Raw genomic sequence first — 21,686 nt, 5'->3', positions numbered from 1 at the left:
TGTTTCTGATATATTCTATTGAAACAATTTTTCAGGATTTATAGTAAGTGAAAATAAGAAATCTGTCAACATGACTTTGCAATTCTAAAGAACAGAAGCTAGGTTACCTTTTTACTATACCTCACAAAACAATAGTTCAAGATATATTCCATGAGATTATTTTATAGGCAAACATATGTAAAATAATGGGACTCTTCTTGCACTTATTAGCTATACTCCTATAAAAGCAGTGTACTGTACAAGCACAAAATAAGTAACAGTTCAAATTTAAGGCTTAAAACTCAAAAGAATTTAATTCAATAACAAAAGCATTAAGCCAAAGTAAAACTACAAGGATCAAGTAAAAATTAATATTTTTAAATAAAATATGAATATACACAAAAAATTAGGTTATCAAACATTATTACTTGTGTATTCTTTTATGTTTCACTCAAATAGAACGGAATAAATTGCAAGCTGAGGTCCTAACACAAGAATGTAAGTCAGTAAAATTTGTAATTAAAAGTATACTAGCTCTTGGGCTTCCCTGGTGGCGCAGCGGTTGAGAGTCCGCCTGCCGATGCAGGGGACACGGGTTCGTGCCCCAGTCTGGGAAGATCCCACATGCCGCGGAGTGGCTGGGCCCGTGAGCCATGGCCGCTGAGCCTGCGCGTCCAGAGCCTGTGCTCCGCAACGGGAGAGGCCACAACAGTGAGAGGCCTGCATACCACAAAAAAAAAAAGTATACTAGCTCTCATGAGAGTACTAACAAAACCCATATTTCGTTTTTGCCCTGAGCTCACTCAATTGGCTTGAAACAGAATAATGGTATTGCATGCTATATAATCCACTTCTTCCTTTAAAAGTAAATGATAAAATAGGGAATGCATCACACACTAGACTTTAGGTGAGATAAATATGAAAGCTGCCTACCAGAAAAAAAGAATGGAGAGTATAGCTTATCTTACTACCACCACTTCCTCAGTTTCCATAATGGCAACTCTGACACACTTAAATCAATAAATAAGAGTTTCATTCATTCATTCAACATATATTTACTGAACACCTATTAAGCCCCAGATATTCTTCTAAGGACTGTAAACACTGCAATAAATAAGATCCTTTCTCTCCTTGAGCATCTTAAGGAGGATGACTATTGTTTTACCAAGTGCCAGGTACTGTAAATGGATTGCCTCACAACAATCCTTTGAAGAAAGTGCTATTATTATTTCTATCTTACAGATAAGAAAACTTAGACAATGAAGTCATTGCCTGCAGCCGGTAAGTGGCAGAAACAGGATTTACATCCAGTCTGACTCTAGTGGTTAAGAATCTGAGTTTTTAACCACTACACAAGACAGTCTCCCTCCAAGGCAGTGTTTCTCAACTTTTTTTTTTTTTAATTATTGCTCTCCTAAGGAGTCTTTTTAGGCATTTTTTCCCTAATTACTCCCTGTGAAGTAATAAAAAATACATAGATTGGCTTCTGTCCCCGGTTCTTGATACAGAGCTCCTAAAACCCTTGCGGTTTCCTAAATGATAAGAGCGCAAGGAGCATCTTCTGTTCTAATATTTGGTCTTTGGCTCTGGTTCCTGTCACCTAAATCCCTTGGAAGTTCCTGGGTGACAGGAATGCCTTTTGTTCTAATGAGGTGACTCTGGGTGGACTCCTGGATGGGGGCTGGTCACCAGAAAGACCAAGCCATGATTGGAAGCTTGGGATCTTCAGCCTCATCTCTCATTCTCCATAGGAGAGAGGGGCTGGAAATGGAGTTAATAATTGATCATGCCTATGTGATGAAACCTCCATAAAATCCCAATAGTATGACGTTCTGAGAGTTTCCAGGTTGGTGAACACGGGGAGGTGCAGGAGGGTGGCACACCCACAGAGGGCATGAAAGCTTCATGCTCTTTCCCGCATATACTGCTCTATGCATCCCTTCCAGCTGGAGGTGCACCTGTATCTTTTATCATAGCCTTTTATAATAAACTGGTAAACAGTAAGTAAACTGTTTTCCTGAGTTCTGTAAACCTCTCTAGGAAATCAATCAAACCTCAGGATGGGGTCACGGGAGCCAGTGATTTACAGTCAGTCGGTCAGAAGCACAAGTAACAACCTGGACTTTGGACTGGCATCTTAATTGTGGGGAAGAGGAGCAGTCTCGTGGGACTGAGGAAACTTAACCTGTGGGATTTGACGCTGTCTCCAGTGGACAGCATCAGAGTTGAATTAAACTGTAGGACTCCCAGCCAGTGTCTCAGAGAATTGCTTGTGCGGGGGAAAACCCCACACATCTGGTGTCAGAAGTGCTGTGAGTATAGCAGTGTGAGAGTAAAGGAGAAACACACAGAAGTGCAGGTTTTCTAAACACTGCCCCTCATGAAAGTTTACCACCACAGGAACACTGTATATCTATATGTACTGTGTGCACATCTGTACTCTGTACACAAAAATATTTGACTACCACCCCCCAACCCAAGAACTAATTTTTGCCCCCTTGAGGACAACAACATACCCACTAAGAAGGAATGCGCTAGAGCAAAGTTTTGCAGCCCCAGCACTGTTGACATTTTGAGCCAGATAATCTTCTATGTTGCTGGGGGCTGTCCTATGCAATATAGGATGTTTAGCACCTTCCCTGGCCTCTACCCGCTAGAAACCAATAGCACCGCTGTGCCAAAGTTAGGTTAGAATTTCCCGAAAAGTGCCAGTCCTTGAAACAACTGCTTCTCTTGCTGCTATTTACCTATTCATAAGGACAACAGTTCCAGATTTTGTTCATAAAAGACTGTAATGGACAGGATATAAACAGACTGCAAATGTTGCATCTCTGTAGCTGGAGTGAAGGAGCACATGTAATAGTAAGTAGGCAGCGGCAAGAAGAAATAGTATTTTATATAAACACAGCAAGGAAAGAGGCCTGTATAAGACCAACTAGTAAAAGGATATTAAATTTTCGTAAAATCCATTTATAATACAGGCATACCTTGGAGATATTGCAGGTTTGCTTCCAGACCACTGCAATAAAGCGAAGAGCACAGTAAAGCAAGTCGCACAAATGTTCTGGTTTCCCAGTGCATGAACGTATGTGTGTATATATATATATTTACACTATATTGTAGTCTATTAGGTGTGCAATAGCATTATGGCTACAAAAAATGTACTTTTTACCTTATTTTTTTGTACTTTTTACCTTACGTAGTTTTACCTTAATGTAAAAATACTTTATTGCTAAAAAATGCTAACCATCATCTAAGCCTTCAGCAAGTCAGAATTTTCTTGCAATAGTAAACAACGATCACTGATCACCATAACAGATTTGATAATAATGAAAATTTTGAAATATTGTGAGAATTACCAAAATGTGACACAGAGACACAAAGAGAACAGTGCTGTTGGAAAAACGGCACCAAAAGACTTGCTCAGTGCAGGGTTGCCACAAACCTCCAACATGTTAAAAAATGCAGTACCTGTGAAGCATAATAAAGTGAAGCGCAGTAAAACGAGGTGTGCCTGTACATTCTACAGAACAAGGCTAACTAACCTCTCCCTCCAAAAGGACGAGTCAGACAAATTATCTCACTTTAACTCTATGTGAGAACCTAACTAAATCCCTGGGAGATTTATAATGGGCTTCCACTGTATTCATATAATATGCTAGCTGGGAAGGGGAGCCAAGATTAAAGATATAATTAGATGGTGATTTCAAGGCCAGCTCTGAGAGTTCTAGATTCAGAATGCATATTGAAAAAGATCCAGGGACACTTAGTTCATCCCAATCAATCACAAGTAGGCTTTCAGAAACAGATTAATCAGAAAAGCACCTTGCAAGACTGTGGAGGAACACGGTGGAGGGTGACCGTGATGGTCCTCCGGAGGCCAGAGGGAAAAACGGCAGAGGCAATCTACATAACCCTGAACCAGTGGTTTAACTTCTAGGAGCCTCTGCTTCCTCATCAGAAAAATAGGGATAAAAACAGTATCTTCATTTCACAGGGCTACAATGAGTATTAAGTGAGAAAACTTGAAAGGAGATAGCGCATGGGCATATAATAGCACAAGAACTATCTGACGTTGTTAATAATGCTTGAGCAATGTAGTGACAAATCTGAGATAAGCAAACAAAAAGACCTCTGAGTAGAAATGGTTCAGAGAAAACAAAGATTAACTACAAAAAAGAAGGTGACGTAGGTAAGACTTGTGAGACCTCAGAATACACAGAGGTAAACATCAGTCTGATAGTGAACCACCAGAAGTCACTGGAAAATGGACAAATACTTCCATAACATAGTAAAGAAAAAAGAATCTATATTCCAAAAAAAACTTAGTATGCTCAATGGTAAAACACTAAAATTCCCATTAAAGAAAGGGTACAAGGCAAGGTTGTTCGTATTTTCAACATTATTTATTACATCAATAGATACGTAAAGTACCATACCAAGCAATTACACAAGAGAAAAAAGTATAAATATTGGGAAGAAGTTAAAATTATTATTTACAAATATAACTGCATATCTGAAAATCCTTTTAAAATAAACAGAAAAATTATTAGAAAGAATAACCTAATTCTACAGTGTCTGGTTGCAAATTTAATAAATTGAAATCAATAGATTTGGATGGGATCCTGGAACAGAAAAAAAGGACATTAGTTAAAAAAAGAAAGAAATCTGTACAAAGTACAGATTATAAGTTAATAATGGTGTATTAATATTGGTTCATTTCTTGTGACAAATGTGCCACAGTAAACTAAGATGTTAACAACAGGAGAAACTGGGTGTAGGATATATAGGATCTCTCTGAACTATGTTTACAATTTTTCTATACATCTAGAACTATTCTAAAATAAGGTTTTTTTAAAAATCATGATTTTTCTTACATAATAAGCAACAATCAGTTAGAAAGAATTGGTTGCACTTACAGTAGTGTTAGAAACAAAAATCTAAGAATAATAATCCTAAGGGAAAATGTGCAAGGTTAACATAAAGAAAACTTCTTTTAAAAAAATCTACTGAGGAACATAAAAGAAATGAAGAGTTCACCTTCACTCAATATTATAAAGACATCAAACCTCCCTAAAGTAATCCAAAATTCAATACTTTTCAGTAAAAATTCAGCAACATCCCTGGGAAATGTAACAAAATGGAGGAATAAACATGCAAGAATAGCCAAAGAAATAACAAGAAGAAGAAATAACAAGGTAAGACTATTACTAAGAAGGAAAAATACATAAAACTAAGATCACTAAAAAAAGTATGGTACTGGGCTTCCCTGGTGGCGCAGCGGTTAAGAATCCACCTGCCAATGCAGGGGACATGGGTTCAAGGGGACATAGGATCGTCCCTGATCCGGGACGATCCCACATGCCACGGAGCAGCTAAGCCCGTGCACCACAACTACTGAGCCTGCGCTCTAGAGCCTGCGAGCCACAACTACTGAAGCCCGCACACATAGAGCCCGTGTTCCGCAACAAGAGAAGCCACCGCAATGAGAAGCCGGCGCATCACAGCGAAGAGTAGCCCTGCTCGCCGCAACTAGAGAAAGCCTGCACACAGTAACAAAGACCCAACTTAGCCAAAAATAAATAAAAGAAAATAAATTTATTTTAAAAAAAAGTATGGTATTCATGTAAGAAAAGACATATTGATAAAACAAAATGCAAATACCCCCATGGAAACTTAGATTAGAAAGGTGGCATTTAAATCACCGAGAAAAAGACAGGATTGCTTAATACATTAGGTTGATTGGGACAACTGCCTGTCAAAAAAAAAAATTTTTTTTAACTAGACACTCATATATTGCTTACAGCAAAATAAATTCCAAATTGGATGAACTATAAAAACTATTAGATGTTTGCAATTAGATTACAGAGGACTAACATATAATTAATTCTTAACATATAACCTAGTAGAAAATGGATAAAGCATATGAACTACCACAGAAAAACAGGAAAAAAATGACCCTGAAGCTTATGAAAAGCAGCTCAATCCCACTCAAAGTAGGACAAATGCCAATTAAAACCACTCTAAGATACTATTTCTTACCTATGAAAATCGCAAAACTATGTGAGGCTGTGGCACACAGGAGCACTAAGAGGCTCTGATACACTGCCTGTGGGCATGCCAGTTAAGTGGTACAATCCCTCTGGAGGGCAATTTGGCACTCTCTTTCAAAACTACAAAAGCATTTACCCTGTTGACCAACCAATCTCATTTCTAGGAATTTATCTTAATATTATATCTAGACACATGTGAGATGACATCTGTATGATTATTCCCTGCAGCATGGTTTGTGTTAGCAAAAGGCTGTAAACAAATTAAATATCTAGGGCTTCCCTGGTGGCGCAGTGGTTGAGACTCCGCCTGCCGATGCAGGGGACACGGGTTCGTGCCCCGGTCCGGGAAGATCCCACATGCCGCAAAGCGGCTGGGCCATGCAGGCATGAGCCTGTGCGTCCGGAGTCTCTGCTCCGTAACGGGAGAGGCCACAACAGTGAGAGGCCCATGTACCACAAAAAAAAAAAAAATTAAATATCTATCAGCAGGTAACATGATAAATAATATAGCCATGCAATGCATTACTATGGAACTATTAAAAATAAAAAAACTAAACCCAACAAAAGTCCAGGACCAGACAGCTTCACTGGTGAATTCTACCAAACATTTAAAAACCTAATACCAATCCTTCTCAAAGTCTTCCCAAAAACACAAAACAAAGGAACACTTACAAACTCACTTGATGAGGCCAGCATTACCCTGATACCAAAACCAGATACCACAAGAAAAGAAAATTACAGGCCAATAACACTGATGAATAGATGCAAAAATCCTCAACAAATCAAAACCACAATGAGATATCACCTCACACCTGTAAAAAATGGCTAATATCAGAAAGACAATAAAGAGCAAGTGTTAACAAGGATGTGGAGAAAAGAGAACCCTTGTGAACAACAGAACACTGTTGATGAGAACATAAAATGGTACAGCCACTATGGAAAACAGTACAGAGGTGCCTCAAAAAATTAAAAATAGGGCTTCCCTGGTGGTGCAGTGGTTGAGGGTCCACCTGCTGATGCAGGGGACACAGGTTCGTGCCCCGGTCTGGGAAGGTCCCACATGCCGCGGAGCGGCTGGGCCCGTGAGCCATGGCTGCTGAGTCTGCACGTCCAGAGCCTGTGCTCCGCAATGGGAGAGGCCACAACAGTGAGAGACCCGCGTACCGCAAAAGAAAAATAAAATTAAATTAAAAAATTAAAAATAGAATCACCATATGATCCAGCAATTCCACTTCTGCATATTTATCTGAAGGAAATGAAAATATTAACTCAAAAAGATATATGCATTCCCATGTTCACTGCAGCATTATTTACAATAGCCAAGACACAGAAGCAACCTAAATGTGCATCAATGGATGAATGGATAAAGAAAATGTGATTATATATATAATGGAATACTAGTCAGCCACAAAAAAGGAAATCTTGCCATTCGCAGCAACATGGATAGAACTTGTTTGGCATTATGCTAAGTACAAAAACCAGAAAGAGAAAGACAAATACTGTATGATCTCATATGTGGGGTCTAAAAACAAAGCAAAACAAAACACAGACCATAGATGCTGTATAAAGCACAGATTGGTGGTTGACAGGTAGGGGTAGGGGGTGGGTGAAATGGGTGAATGGGTCAAAGGGTACAAACTTGCCGTTATAAAATATCATGAGGATGTAATGTACAGGTGATTACAGTTAATACTACTGTATCATATATTTGAAAGTTCCCAAGAGAATAAATCTTGAAAGTTCTCATCACTAGAAAAAAACTTCCTAACTATGTATGGTAAAAGATGTTAACCAGATTTACTGTGGTGATCATTTCACAACATACACAAATATTCAAACATTATGTTGTATACCTGAAACTAATATAATGGTATACATCAAATATATCTCAATTTAAATAAAACACTGAGGAAGCCCATTTGGTACTGATGCACAGGTGTTTAAGATATATTAAATGGTGGGAATCAGCCGCATAGCACAGGGAGATCAGCTCCGTGCTTTGTGACCACCTAGAGGTGTGGGATAGGAAGGGTGGGAGGGAGACGCAAGAGGGAGGAGATATGGGGATACATGTATATGTATAGCTGATTCACCATGTTATAAAGCAGAAACTAACACACCATTGTAAAGCAATTATACTCCAGTAAAGATGTTAAAAAAAAAAAAGATGTATTAAATGGAGGGAAAACAATATATAGAATGCCGTGGTGGGGGACTTCCCTGGTGGTGCAGTGGTTAAGAATCCGCCTGCCGGGCTTCCCTGGTGGCGCAGTGGTTGAGAGTCCGCCTGCCGGTGCAGGGGACACGGGTTCGTGCCCCGGTCTGGGAAGATCCCACATGCGCGGAGCGGCTGGGCCCGTGAGCCGTGGCCGCTGGGCCTGGGCGTCCGGAGCCTGTGCTCCGCGACGGGAGAGGCCACAACGGTGAGAGGCCTGCATACCGCAAAAAAAAAAAAAAAAAAAAAAAAAAGAATCCGCCTGCCAATGCAGGGACACGGGTTTAAGCTCTGGGCTGCGAAGATCCCAAATGCCGCGGAGCAACTAAGCCCGTGCGCCACAACTACTGACCTGCGCTCTAGAGCCTGCGAGCCACAACTACTGAGCCCACGTGCCGTAACTACTGAAGCCTGTGCGCCTAGAGCCCGTGCTCCGCAACAAGAGAAGCCACAGCAATGAGAAGCCCGCGCACCGCAACAAAGAGTAGTCCCCGCTCGCCGCAACTACATGAAAGCCCGCGCGCAGCAACAAAGACCCAACGCAGCCAAAAATAAATAAAAGGTATTTAAAGAATGCACCGGTGGGAGACGGAGACAGACATTTGAATTTGCGCCTGTAAGCTACGGTGGGATTCACAAGAAACTATTCACAGTGGTTTTTTTTTTAATTTTATCTATCTATCTATCTATCTATTTATTTATTTATTTATTTATTTATGGCTGTGTTGGGTCTTCGTTTCTGTGCATGGGCTTTCTCCAGTCGCGGCGAGCGGGGGCCACTCCTCATCGCGGTGCGAGGGCCTCTCACTGTCGCGGCCTCTCTTGTTGTGGAGCACAGGCTCCAGACGCGCAGGCTAAGTAGCTGTGGCTCACAGGCTTAGTTGCTCCGCGGCATGTGGGATCTTCCCAGACCAGGGCTCGAACCCGTGTCCCCCGCACTGGCAGGCAGACTCTCAACCACTGCGCCACCAGGGAAGCCCCCACAGTGGTTTTTTATGGGAGGTAGTGCAGGTGGCAATTGGGAAGATGGTGGCAGATACAAAAGAGGGACTTTTCACCACCTTTTAGTTTCATTTTATTTAACCACACAAATTTATCCCCAAATTTAAAAATTATTAGATGAAAACATGACTTTTACAAGTTTTTAACAGGGAAGGTCTTTATCACAGGAAGAAAAGTAGCAAATGTAACTACTAAAAATGTTAAATTTATATGCTCAAAAAACTCAATCAGGGCTTTCCTGGTGGCGCAGTGGCTGAGAGTCCGCCTGCCGATGCAGGGGACACGGGTTTGTACCCCGGTCCCGGAAGATCCCACATGCCGCGATGCGGCTGGGCCCGTGAGCCATGGCCGCTGAGCCTGCGCGTCCGGAGCCTGTGCTCCGCAACGGGAGAAGCCACAACAGTGAGAGGCCCGCGCACCGCAACAACAACAAAAAACCTCAATCATACACTTAAAAGACAAATTATGGGAAATTTTTAATACATAACAAAGAGCTAACTTTTAAACATACAAGGGGCTCTCAAAAATCACTTAGAAAGAACACGACTTTCAAAAAAGGATAAAGGATACAACAGGCAGCTAAAAGAAAAAAGATATAAATGTCTACTAAGCCTATGAAAAGATACTCAAAGAACCTATTAATAAAAAAACAAAAATTAAAACAAGATGCCAGTTTACACTATCACATCAAAAAGACATAATAACCAATGTTGGTGAAAACAAAGGGCAACAGGTCCTTTCATACACTAGTGAGAATAAAAACTGGTACAACATTTTCTGAGGTATAATTTGACATTCAATTTTAAATGTACATAATTTGACCCAGTAATTTTTCTAGAAACTTATGCTGGGAACTTCCAGGTGTAAAATCTTATATATACAAATGTGCACCACACTATTGCCACAGTATTGTTTGCTTTTATTCTGGACCCTTACTTTGGATTATATGTACTTTTATTTTGGATTATATATAATTGATTACCACATGGAACAATTTCTACAACTAATAATATTTTCATGATAAAAAACCTAACAATGGCTTTTTAACTGGAGGGTGAAATGCTCAAGGATTATACTATACTGGGTAAAAAGCACTATATAAGTGTTACTATTATCAGTACCATAAAAGCCCCTATTACAGCCAGAGTCAAAGTTATTCAGTAATTTATTCACTGCTGAAAAAAAAGGAGATGAGTTAAACCAGCAACCTAAGCAGGAAACAATAAGGTATTTTCAGACAGTCACAAATAATAGACTAAAACTCCCAGGTAGTGACTGTTAGCATGAGGTGTTCACCAGCAATCACCTACAGGCCTTTTTCTGTTGGTACACCTAGGGGAGTGGCTTTTCAAAATACACTTGCCTGGAATCTCCCCCAGATACTGATTTATTGGAGTAAAGCAAGATAGGAAGGCAGGCAAATTCATTCCCAGTTATTAGATGGTGGGCTTTTTTTTTTTTTTTTTTAAGAAGAAAGGTAATGGCAGCTCTGTCCTATGTTATCCCTTGTGTAGAAGCCTGTGTCATATGGCAGGCCAGCAATTCTCAAGTGAAGTATCATGAGAGACACTAGTAAGGAATATAAAAAGAATTCCTAATGATCTTCCAAAGCTGCTGAGTAACTTCCTTTTAAAAGAAAAGAAAAAGCAGACTCAGGATGATCTCAACATCAGCCTCACGCCAGCCTGTGTTGTGATGTGCACCTTGCTACAGAAGGAAAAGGGAAGAGCAGTTACTCAGAATGAGCAGAGGAGTGGAGGGCAGGTAGTTTGAAACCATCCAATGGAGAATTCTAATTCTGCTCACCCCACTAGTGAGCAAAAATATAGAGTTATAATTAGCTGAAAGCCACCTGCCAATGCCTAGAACAGTGTGAAGAGCTATGTGGTGCACTTTGTGATTTTAGTTACTTTGACTTTCCATGTTTTACCTACAGATACTCTTTAATAAGGAAGAAAGCCAAGATAGATACACAGTGAAAGTTTGAGTACCACTGACATTGCATAATGATGTGAACAAAAACGATGCTATAAACACTTGTCAGCAGTTGTGTAAGATTACCAAATCAAAGGCAAAGCCAACAATGAAAGGGAAATTTGGAACAAAACACTAACCATGTTAGATATCATGTTAAATTTTATAAATTCTAGGAACTATAACTTTGAACAATTAAACAAGGTTTAAGAAAGCTTTAACATGTTGGATACATTACAATAAAATACTTGATAGCAGAGCAAACCATTACACCCAAGAACACCTATTCTTTCACTAAATGATCTTTTCCATAGAACAAAGATCCACTTGCCTGGTGGGAAGATTATGGGAAATGATGTTCCAGCCCAAATAACAAACCTTATAAAGGTCCCCCACCATAAGGCCTTCCACAGTGCCCAGCATACAGTCAAGGTTGTGAATGTATGAATTATCCTCTGCGTAAAGCCTTCTAGGAGATAACTGCATCCTCCTTCCAATTCCTGAACACTTTACGACACATAAGGGATTAGTCACAGTCTACCTTGTAATATGGTTGTGCATTTGTCTCATTGCTTCTAATTTATAAATTAGGAAAACAGCATTATAGGAGGAAGCTAAGACACTGGTGTCCATTTTGTGTGAATGAGGTCTAAAGTCTTTTTCTTCTTTAGAATTATTTCATGTCATACAATTCTTCATATGTAAAATATCTCAATTCAAAAACAGCCTCACATAGTTTAACGGTCAATGCTTGGTTTAAAAATCATTCAGAATACTCTCCTCTTTTCTCCATCTAAGATGTACCTATCACAGACATAAAACCTTACACTAATTTTTCTTATAAGACACAATTTGATTAATTGTTACAAACTGTAAAATTCCTTAAAGAATAGAATCCCAGCATGGTAAGGGAAAACAGAAAGAAAGCAAGCCATGTTAAAGACGATGATACTAAATGCAATATAGTATCCTAGGCTGGATCCTGAAACAGAAAAGGGACATTAATGGAAAAACTGGTGAAATCCAAATAATGTCTACAATTCATTACTAGTACTGTACTGATGTTAATTTCTTCATTTTGACAAATGCACCATGGTTATGTAAGATTTTAATATTAGAGGAAGCTGGGCAAAGGGTATATAAGAATCTCTATACTATTTTCGTAACTCTTTTGTAAACCTAAAATTATTTCAAAATACAAAGTTTTCAAGACGACAACTATGGTGCTTGGATCTGTTTAGTTTATGTCTAGACAACTTTCAGGGAGTGAGGAGGATTAGGAAAACAGCCACATACATGATTCAAGTTTCTCAAATTTGTGACTAATATTCCTGCCTATTCTCAGGGCAGTTGGCACTCAGGTTTCTATTTGGTTTGTACAAAGCTCTACAAATAGGACTTTTTTTTTTTTCCCTTAAAATCTCAAAAGGAAATGGCTTGCTTTCCCCTAGGTTTTCTTTTCTTTCTTATTATAACACAAAGCAACAGAGACTAGCACCAACGGTACAAGTTATAAAACATGCAACCCTTCAGGTTCTCATGATAAAGGAAGGAAAGGAAGTGTGAACTATTTTACAATTCCAGCAAAGAAAGCATTTAATCAACTTTTAAGGGGACACGGAGAGGAACCAGAGGAATCAGAATCAGTAACTATTCCACTGTGGTTTGGTAAAATTCATCTGAAATGCTAAAGAAGTCAACAGTATAGTAGAATCTACAGAATACTTGTTGTAATCTGTGCTTTTCCATACCATTACTCTGTGCTATCCTAGTGTTACTACCCCAGCGTCCCAGATGTCCTAGCCCACCTACAAAATAATTCTCTGTCCTCCCCAGCTATGCACAGAGACACAGGAAAACCGTTTGATTTAACTCAGATAAAATAACAGAAAGACGCAATCAATCTTCTCTCAAAGAAACACTTCTGCTTGTTTACCAATTACCTAACTGTGAAAATTATCTGAGTGCAGAGAATAGGAGAAATCAAATAAAAGTTGTTTTGTGATATATGTTAGTGCAGTAAACATCCTTAGCTTGGACTAAAAGTTTGGATTAAAAAGTACTTTAAGACAAATTCTGCCTATTATCAAAAACAGAATATTACTGAAATCATTTATTCAACATTCTGTTGAAAAAGAAATTTACAACCATTGACACTCTTTTTTGCAAAGTGTTGAGAAGAGGTGGGAAGACAAGTACTCTCAATCCTGTTGATGAAAATTTAAATTAGTACTGCCTTTCAGGACGGCAATTTGGCATTTTTACCATTTTCTCCTTTTCAAAAACTTTTTCCTTGGCTTCTGTTATGGGTTCCTTTCTTCATTTTCCTTTTACCTTTCTTGTCTCCTTTGCTGATTTTTAACTGCTGTTAGGCTTTGGAGTTCTGGCCAAGCCATTTTCTTTTTAATGAATTATATTTTCTCCCCAGATAGTCTAGTCTGTGGCTTGGACTGTCCTCTATAATGCTGATAACTTCCAAGTAAACATTTACCAACCTTCTTTGCTAACTGCCCCCAGACTAGGATCAATCCCGACTAAAAGCTCAGGGTCATTCTGTACTTACCTTTTCACAACAATTCTAATGCTTGTAATTGTTCATTATCCCCAAGCTAGACTTGAACTTCCTTGAAGGCAAAAGCTGTGTTTTGTTCATTTCTAATCATTCATTTCATATTTGAGTTCTCACTATGTGCTTGGCACTGAACTAGGTCTTGACAACACAGCAGTAAACAAAAAGTCTCTGCCCTCGTAGAGTTTATATTCTAATGGGATAAGAGAGACATCAAATAATAAATATATACCAATTTGTAACAAGTGCTATTAAATAAAGGAGGGTAGGAGGGGTAGGAAGTATTGTAGGAGCTGGGAAGTTGCTATTTTACAGTGGTTATCAAGGAAAGCCTCACATATAACTGAAACCTGAAATAAGTGCAGCATGTTAAGTCACACATATATTTGGAGGGGAGGAGTCATCCAGAGGGAGAATAGCAAGTGCAAAGGCCCTGAGGCAGGAACACAGTTATTGTGTGGGGAAAATTGTAAGAAGGCAAATGGAGTGGGGGGGGAGGGTAAACACATGGGAAGGGAGGCTTTGAGCTGAGTGCCATGATCTGACTTATGTTTTAAGGAATCACTCAGACATCTTTATGAATAGAGAATAAAGAATGGAAGCACTGACCCTCATCAGAACACTGCAACAACCCAAGAGAAACATAATGATGGCTTGAACCAAGGGAGTGGTGATGATGATTAGCAGGATTCTAGTTAGGTTTCGGAGATAGAACCCACAAGATCTGTTGATGAACTGGATATGAAGAGAGAGGAAGAGAAGAATCAACGAGAGCTTTTTAAAGGTTTAGGAAGAACAGAATTGCCATTAACGTAAACAAGAAAGTCAGAGAAGCAATTTTATTTTCCCAGAACCCAGCAAATAGCCCAGCACACAGGAGACGTTCAAATATTTATTTGTGAATTAAATTTAACTGAATAAACTCCCAAAAAGAAGCAGTGAACTCAGTGCTTTCCATTTGCTCTAATAATGCCTTAATAACACCAAGAGTCTTAGCCAAGAACCAGCTTCAGTTTTAAATTTACAATTCTCCTGGATATAAAAGAAAACTGCTATAAAGAGCTCTGTGACAGCCTGAGGATTCTTACACCCAAAGTAATTAACCTGTTCATTAATTATGTCATATTCCTGGAAGATAGAGAAGTGCAAATAGAACTCCCTGGGCCAGAATTAATGGAAAATTATAACACTTTGTGATAAATTTTCAGAAAGTGACAAGACTGAACAAGTCCCCTAAAGAAATAAGCCATCAGTTACTCAGTATTTTTTTTAAAACGGCTTTTTTACCTCTAGCAGCAGGTCCCTCCCAAACGATTTCAATGAAAAATTAAAAGTTGTCGAGAATGTGAAATTCAGTACATCTTCCTCCACTTTTTCTGCCAAGTAGTGTAAATGAGCTTCACTTAGGAAAGAAATGGGTATCCTCACCAGATTTTCTAATCCAGCACCCATACTACAGCTCCACGAAGAACCACAACGTTAGCAGAAATATATTCAAAGGCATTCTCCTAAAATAAATAGTTACCAATCTTTCCTCCCTTCTGGTTACTTTAAAATTTTAACTGAAGCGTTAAGTATCACCTCTCTTCCACATTAGTCTCCCTAATGCCCCACCCTAACCCAATGTGTTTTAAAAAAGAAAATGCGCTCACAACTTTCGGTGAAAATATATCTTAAAAACCTAGATCGTTCGGAGAAACTGATCGTACTGAATTCATCAACAGGCAGTACTTTCCTTTTTTCCTATCAGTACAAGGCCTTGAACCAACCCAAACAAATCTGCTGAAATGCCAGCCAGATTCCCCGTATCTCCCCCGCTCCCTACCCCCAAAGCTGGCCTGGAAATAAAAGCCACTGACCACGGAGCCGAACAGAAAAGAACCACTGGTAAGCAAAAACAGGATTTTGAGAGGCAGGAAGGGCGAGAGTCAGATTTTCAACCACTACGTCTAAGCGAGTAAAAGCCCGGACTCCCCACAAAATATATTCCGCACCGAGCTGCACACATTCTTCCCTGCGGCTCCAAAAGCTCCGCACCCTGATTAGAGGCGAGGTGGAGGGAGGGTACTCCCCGGAGAGGAGGAGCAAGAACTGCCTCAGGGGCAGGGAGTGCCCCAGGGGTGTCCGGCGCCCGAGGAACTGAGCGCAGATAAGCACGCGCGCCAGGGACGGATGCGGCGGCCCTTGGGAGCAGAACGCTCGGCGCCCACCACCAGACGTGGAGGCAGGGAGCCCCACTCGGGCTTCACCCACCCGGCTAGAAAGGCTGGAGAGGGCAGGATCAGGAACCCCGAAGAAGGGGCCTAGGAAGCTACTACTTCCCAGAAAACGGGCTGGGCGCCCGGGGGCGGGAGGCGGAGGCTGCTGCTGATTCGCTTCTCCTGTCATCACTGAAATAGGGGAAGCCCTCCAGGGAGAGGACAGTGGGGAGTACGGGTGGGGGAGGGGAGCACCAGAGCGAGGGGGGCGGCGGGCCCCTAGGGGACCGGGGCGCGGGATGGTGGGGGGCGCGCACCGGGAAGGGGAAGAGGGCGCACCCCCAGCCAGGAGCCAGGGAGGCGCGACCGCCCGCCGGACTCGGGAAACCCGGCCCGCCAGAAGGGTATGGAGCCGCCCTCCTCCCCGCCCCCACACTCACCATGTAGAGGGTGAAGGGCAGGCCGAGCAGAAAGAGCCACAGGTAGAGGTGCAGCGCGTTCACGAAGGTGGCCTGGTGCGGGTCGTAGTACCAGCCCCCGCTGAGCGCGGCCCACACCCCCTGCCGGAGGATCTGCAGCGTCTGCGACCCCATCCCCACCCGGCGCCGCCGCCGCCGCCGCCGTCGTCGCCGTCCCCGCCCCGGCCCCAGCTCTGCCTTGGTCGCCGGAGCCCGCAGCTGCCCAATCTATCCCCCTCCGGAGCTCCGGGAGAGCCGGCCGGCGCTTCTGCGGTCGCTGGGGCTGCTGCAGGAGGAGGAGATCGAGGAGGAGGAGGAGGCGAGTGGCGGGGCGGAGGAGACCGGAGAAGAGGTGGGGACCGGCCTTCGGAGCGCCGCCGCCATCTTGTTTCCTAACACCCGGAGCTGGAGCCAGGCCCCCGCCGCCCGCGGCCCGCCAGCGCCGCTGCCACCGCCGCGACCCCCGCCGGCCGCCAGCCCAGAGCCTGGCGGAGAAGGAGGCCCGGCGCCCAGGAGGCACCGGGAACAAGCCGCGCCCCCTCCAGCTCCTCCTCTCCTCTCCTCTCCCTCCGCCCCTTGATCCGGCTCCCCGCGGGTGCGCGCAGCGCCTCCGCACCCGCGGGCGCCTCCTGGTGGCGCCCGGGAGAAGTGCGAGCGGACGCGGACGCGGGCCCGGGTACGGGCCCGGGGGCGGGGCTGCTGAGGTTCCGGGGATAGCGAGTCGAGGCTGTGGTAGACCCCACTGCGCTCCCGGTACCTGAAGCTGGCAAGTTCCTTCACCAGTCCAGAAACCGGGTCTTCCACCCCCCGAAACCTTGTCAGCATCCTGGCTGACGAATTACGATATTTATTAAAGGCCCAGGAACAATGAGGCTCATATCTGAGATACTCCTTGAAGGCCGGAAAGAATTAGGTACAGCTGATGACGGTTGAAAACTCACTAACGCACCCACTTTGAGCAACAACTGTGTTGGTCCATAAAGTGAGCTGGAGGCCCTTGACTGAGAAGAATAACCACGGCCAGGATTGGACAGATTTACTACTTCCAAAGACAGATAAATTAACAGAAGTTGCAAGAGGTGTAAAGGTATGGGGTGGACAGTTTGATCATTGTACACGGTGATTTTATTTTTTAACGTGCTGTAACTTGTAGCCATTTTTATTAATGGGCCAATTTAAACAGGGTTGAAAGATTAACAGCGTCTCCACCCCAAGTCACAACAGGGTCTCGTACTTTTCTTTTTATAGCTGTAAAGTCTGGGAATCATTCTTGGCTCTGTGTAATGTTTATATGGCATGTCTGATCTCATTGAATAAAATTTTTTTTAAAAAAGAGTTTGAAGTTTGAGTTTATGATAGCAATAAATGTACTCTCTATTCCTGGATTAAAGTTGCTATAATTAATGAGAAAAGCAAGAGAGCCAAAAGAAATCCGTGGTGACGTTTTAAGAAGAATATTGAAAAACAATTGCAATACCTCCCAGAGTCACACCACTTTACAGTTCAAACATTTCCACGCCCATTTCATTTGACCTTCACAATACTCCTGTAAGGGCAGCATACAGGCTAGCCTTACTTTATGAATTAGGAAACCCAAGCACAAAGAAACTAAGTGATTGCCCAAGTAGTTCTCAGAAGTGGTTGAAAGACCTCTAGAACCAGCAGTCATCCTAACTGCATGGACTGAACTGTGGAAGTTTATTTCTCAGCACTCTCCACCTTATCCATTCAGATAAGAGTTTGAAGTGGTCAATAACTGCTCAGTTTCTGGTCACCTGTAGCCAGTTTAAACGTATGGCCAGTTGTTCTCAAAGTGTCATCCCAGGACCAGCTGTGTCAACATTGCCTGAGAACTTGTTAGAAACACAAATTTTTAGGGTTTCCCTGGTGGTCCAGTGGTTAAGACTCTGTGCTCCCAATGCAAGCAGCCAGGTGTTCGAATCCCTAGTCAGGGAATTAGATCCTGCATACTGCAAGTAAGAGTCCCAGTGCAGCCAAATAAATAAATATTTTTTTTAAAAGAATAGTTTATTTTAAAAAAAGAAATGCACATTCTCAGGCATCCAGAGAAACTCTGGGTGTGAAACCTAGCTATCTATTTTAACGAACCCTCTGGAAGATTTTAATATACCTTAAAATTTGAAACTACCAATGTAGAATACAATCCCCAGCCTTGATTTGTTCGTTTCCTTATAAGCACAAAGCCATGAATTTCCAATAACATGAAATTGAGAGACGTGAATGAACGTGAATGAACACTGGCTAAAATGTACTTTAAAATATATTAGTATGTCTAAAAGCAAAATTAAGGTTAAATATGCAATTTTACAATTAAGAGAGTGGCCTTGAGCCTTTGTCACAGACACAAGGTATTGTCAAGTGTTCATTTGTTTCTCCTGAAGAAGACAGGAAAGCTCTCTAAGCAGCTTTTGGAAGTGATCCCAAGCTTTTCCAACACAAAGGAAGATGTAAACAAGGATAAAATTCCAATACCACATCAGTTTCCACTCCAGCAAATATCTGCTGTAGTTTAATGTAAAAGGATTAACTGTAATTGGGGTGAGGTAGACTGGAAGAAGTGGAGACCAGAACTAGATACATCCATGGAATTGGAGGCAGACCCATCTGTCGTGACGAGTGTGCAGCCAGAAGACAGTATTTGGAGGGTATGTAACCGGCAGCAACCAGGAAGGCAGCCAGGATAGGCTTGTTCAACACAGAGGATGCGAGTGTGGTAAGCCAATGGGCAGCGGCTACGCAGCCTTGGGAAATCCAGGAGCAGACAGAAATTGGGAAATCATGGCAAACTTTAAGGAAATGTGTTGCTTATAGCAAGGCCCCAGCCTCAGTACTGTCTTCCAGGTCTGGATTTCTCTCCCTTTGGGGAACTGATGAAAACAAGTAGAATTCAGGTCCTTGAGAGGAGGTACTGGGCAAGTTTGGAGGACAAGGACTTGGGCTCAAGGCAACAAGACAAGTATCCAAAGCCCAGATCTGGCAGACAGAGGGAGACTTAGAAACAAAGGAGGCACTTAATACCTAGAACTGAGACGGCATTTCACACTGACCATGGTTACTTCATGCTGAGGTCCCAGAGTATTAATATGGAACTCTAATTCCCCTCCACTATGGCTGGGTTTGATCCAAGAGCCTAGAAGTGGGAGTCACATGGCACCAGCCACTGAGTAAATAGGGGTCAGCAGGAGGAACAAATCCAAGAGATAGTAAAGACACTTATAGACTTCATCTTCGAGCTCTGGACTGGAAAAGCATTTTAGAAAAATGCTAATTAACTGACTTAGGGAGTTAGCCATTGAAAGAATTCAGTGAAATGGATGACCTTTCCCAGAGACGGACTCCGTCTTTGGGGTGAGGGTGGGAGGCGAGAGAATCCTGCAGTGCTTTTTATCTGTAGCTTTCAAAATATTTATGAATGTTGCCACAACAAGCTTCCTATTTTAAAAACAGGAAGCCGAGGTGCAGAAAGGTATCATACCCATAAAGTACAAGAGCAGGACAAAAACTGAGGAATCTAATTTGCTAAATGTTAACCCTCTTAGCCATGCATAAAAGCCATTAATAATGTGACACTTAGCCTGTCAAAGTTAGCAGCAATGACTTACTGCCAAACCACCACCTGACATGTGTTCATCTTTCAGCTAATTCTATTAAAACTGTACTTCTTGACCAGGCCCCTTGAGGACTCGGAAGGCTCTGACAGTGGGTGCTCTCTCCTGCCTGAAAGGGACAAAGCTGAGTGTGCAAAACCTTCTAATAACCCCCACCCAAGCCCACCTCAAAGCAGAGGCATACAGACTGCAGCTCTGGTCAGTTTATGCGGTAGCAATGATCCACTTAGACATCATAGCCTCATGTCCTGCCTGCAACCTAAATGTAGCAGGTATCCATGTCTTTCTCTACACACATGCCCCCCAGACCAGCCCTTATTTATTTCTCTTGGTGAAACCGACATTTTCCCACTCTCTCAGGCTTAGAACCTCATACGCCCTCCTCCATGTCTAGCTTCCTAGGCTTTCTCTGGCTCAATCCTTCCTTTACACTGCCAGATCAATCAATCTGGTGACAGCTCTCATAAACTCAGACCACATAGCCTCCTGTTGCCTCCAATCTCTCTTCAAAACCATTTTGCATTCCACCAACAAATTAATCTCCCCAATCCACTTTGCCCATGCCCCTCCTTTTCTCAGAAGCTTTCAATTCCCTTCTGGTGCCTAGAGTACTAAAGACACACTCCTTAGCCAAGCATTCGAGGTCCCCTACAACCTGAATCACTGTTTTCTCTAACTTAGCTCCCGTTATTTCCTAACATAAAACCTTTTAACATGAATATCAGCATACACATTTATTTATTTTTATTTATCAGCCCATTGATTTACCAGTTTCTGCCTCTATACTGTTACTGATGTCATGTGCCTTACCTAGAAAACCTTACTCCTCCATCTGTCTACTAAGATTCATTATGACTATTTCAAACCCGTTCATCTATTTTTTGAATAGCCTAGAGTACTCATATGTTCCATTCTTTTGGCACCTAAATGTGTACTTCTTTATATCCCTCCAACTAAACTGTACATTCCTTGAGGGCAGGGCACTTCTCAGCCTGTCACACAATGCCTAGTAGCAAGCTGTTAAGATCAATTGACAGTCAATGTAAGTTGAATAAATAAAGCAACACAGAAAGCAATGACTTTTCAATTAAAGATTTTAATCTGTTTTAGCTTTTAGTTGATAACTCTTCAACAGTCAAAAGCATTTCACCAGCATAGAAGAAATAGGGAATAAAAGTGAAGAACTTTGGAAGAGACGGGAAGTGCCCTAGAAATCTTCCCTGATTCTCTTTTTAGTCGTTAGCTATATACCACTTTATAACACATCAGGAAAATGAAAGTCAAAGGGTGGCTGGGGCGGGGGTTGGAGGAGTGTGGAACTTCCCAAGTCTTACATAATACAATTGTAAAATACCACTATCTGGATATGGAGCTAAATATCAATAAGTAAAATAAGAGCAGCTGGGCTTCCCTGGTGGCACAGTGGTTAAGAATCCGCCTGCCAATGCAGGGGACACGGGTTCGAGCCCTGGTCCAGAAGGATCCCACATGCCACGGAGCAACTAAGCCCGTGAGCAACAACTACTGAGTCTGCGTGCTACAACTACTGAAGCCCACGCCTAGAGCCCATGCTCCACAACAAGAGAAGCCACCGCAATGAGAAGCCTGC

At 42.1% G+C, this 21,686-nt stretch overlaps 1 protein-coding gene across 4 annotated transcripts in view; it reads right to left on the bottom strand.

The window, feature by feature from the left end:
• The window catches only part of PCNX1 (pecanex 1), a 173,674-nt gene extending 156,740 nt beyond the window's left edge, over positions 1-16,934 (bottom strand). For all 4 annotated transcript variants that reach the window (XM_032622114.1, XM_032622115.1, XM_032622116.1 and 1 more), the window contains exon 1: positions 16,431-16,934. In XM_032622114.1, coding sequence (XP_032478005.1) covers positions 16,431-16,583 — 153 coding nt within the window. In that variant the 5' untranslated portion in view covers positions 16,584-16,934. The remainder of the gene's footprint in view (positions 1-16,430) is intronic.
• Between the last annotated feature and the right edge of the window lie 4,752 nt (positions 16,935-21,686).

This window comes from Phocoena sinus, chromosome 2 (genome assembly GCF_008692025.1).
Source record: "Phocoena sinus isolate mPhoSin1 chromosome 2, mPhoSin1.pri, whole genome shotgun sequence".
Lineage (NCBI taxonomy): Eukaryota > Metazoa > Chordata > Mammalia > Artiodactyla > Phocoenidae > Phocoena > Phocoena sinus.
Note: the sequence above shows the minus strand (reverse complement) of the source record. Positions and strands in the feature narration are given on the sequence as shown.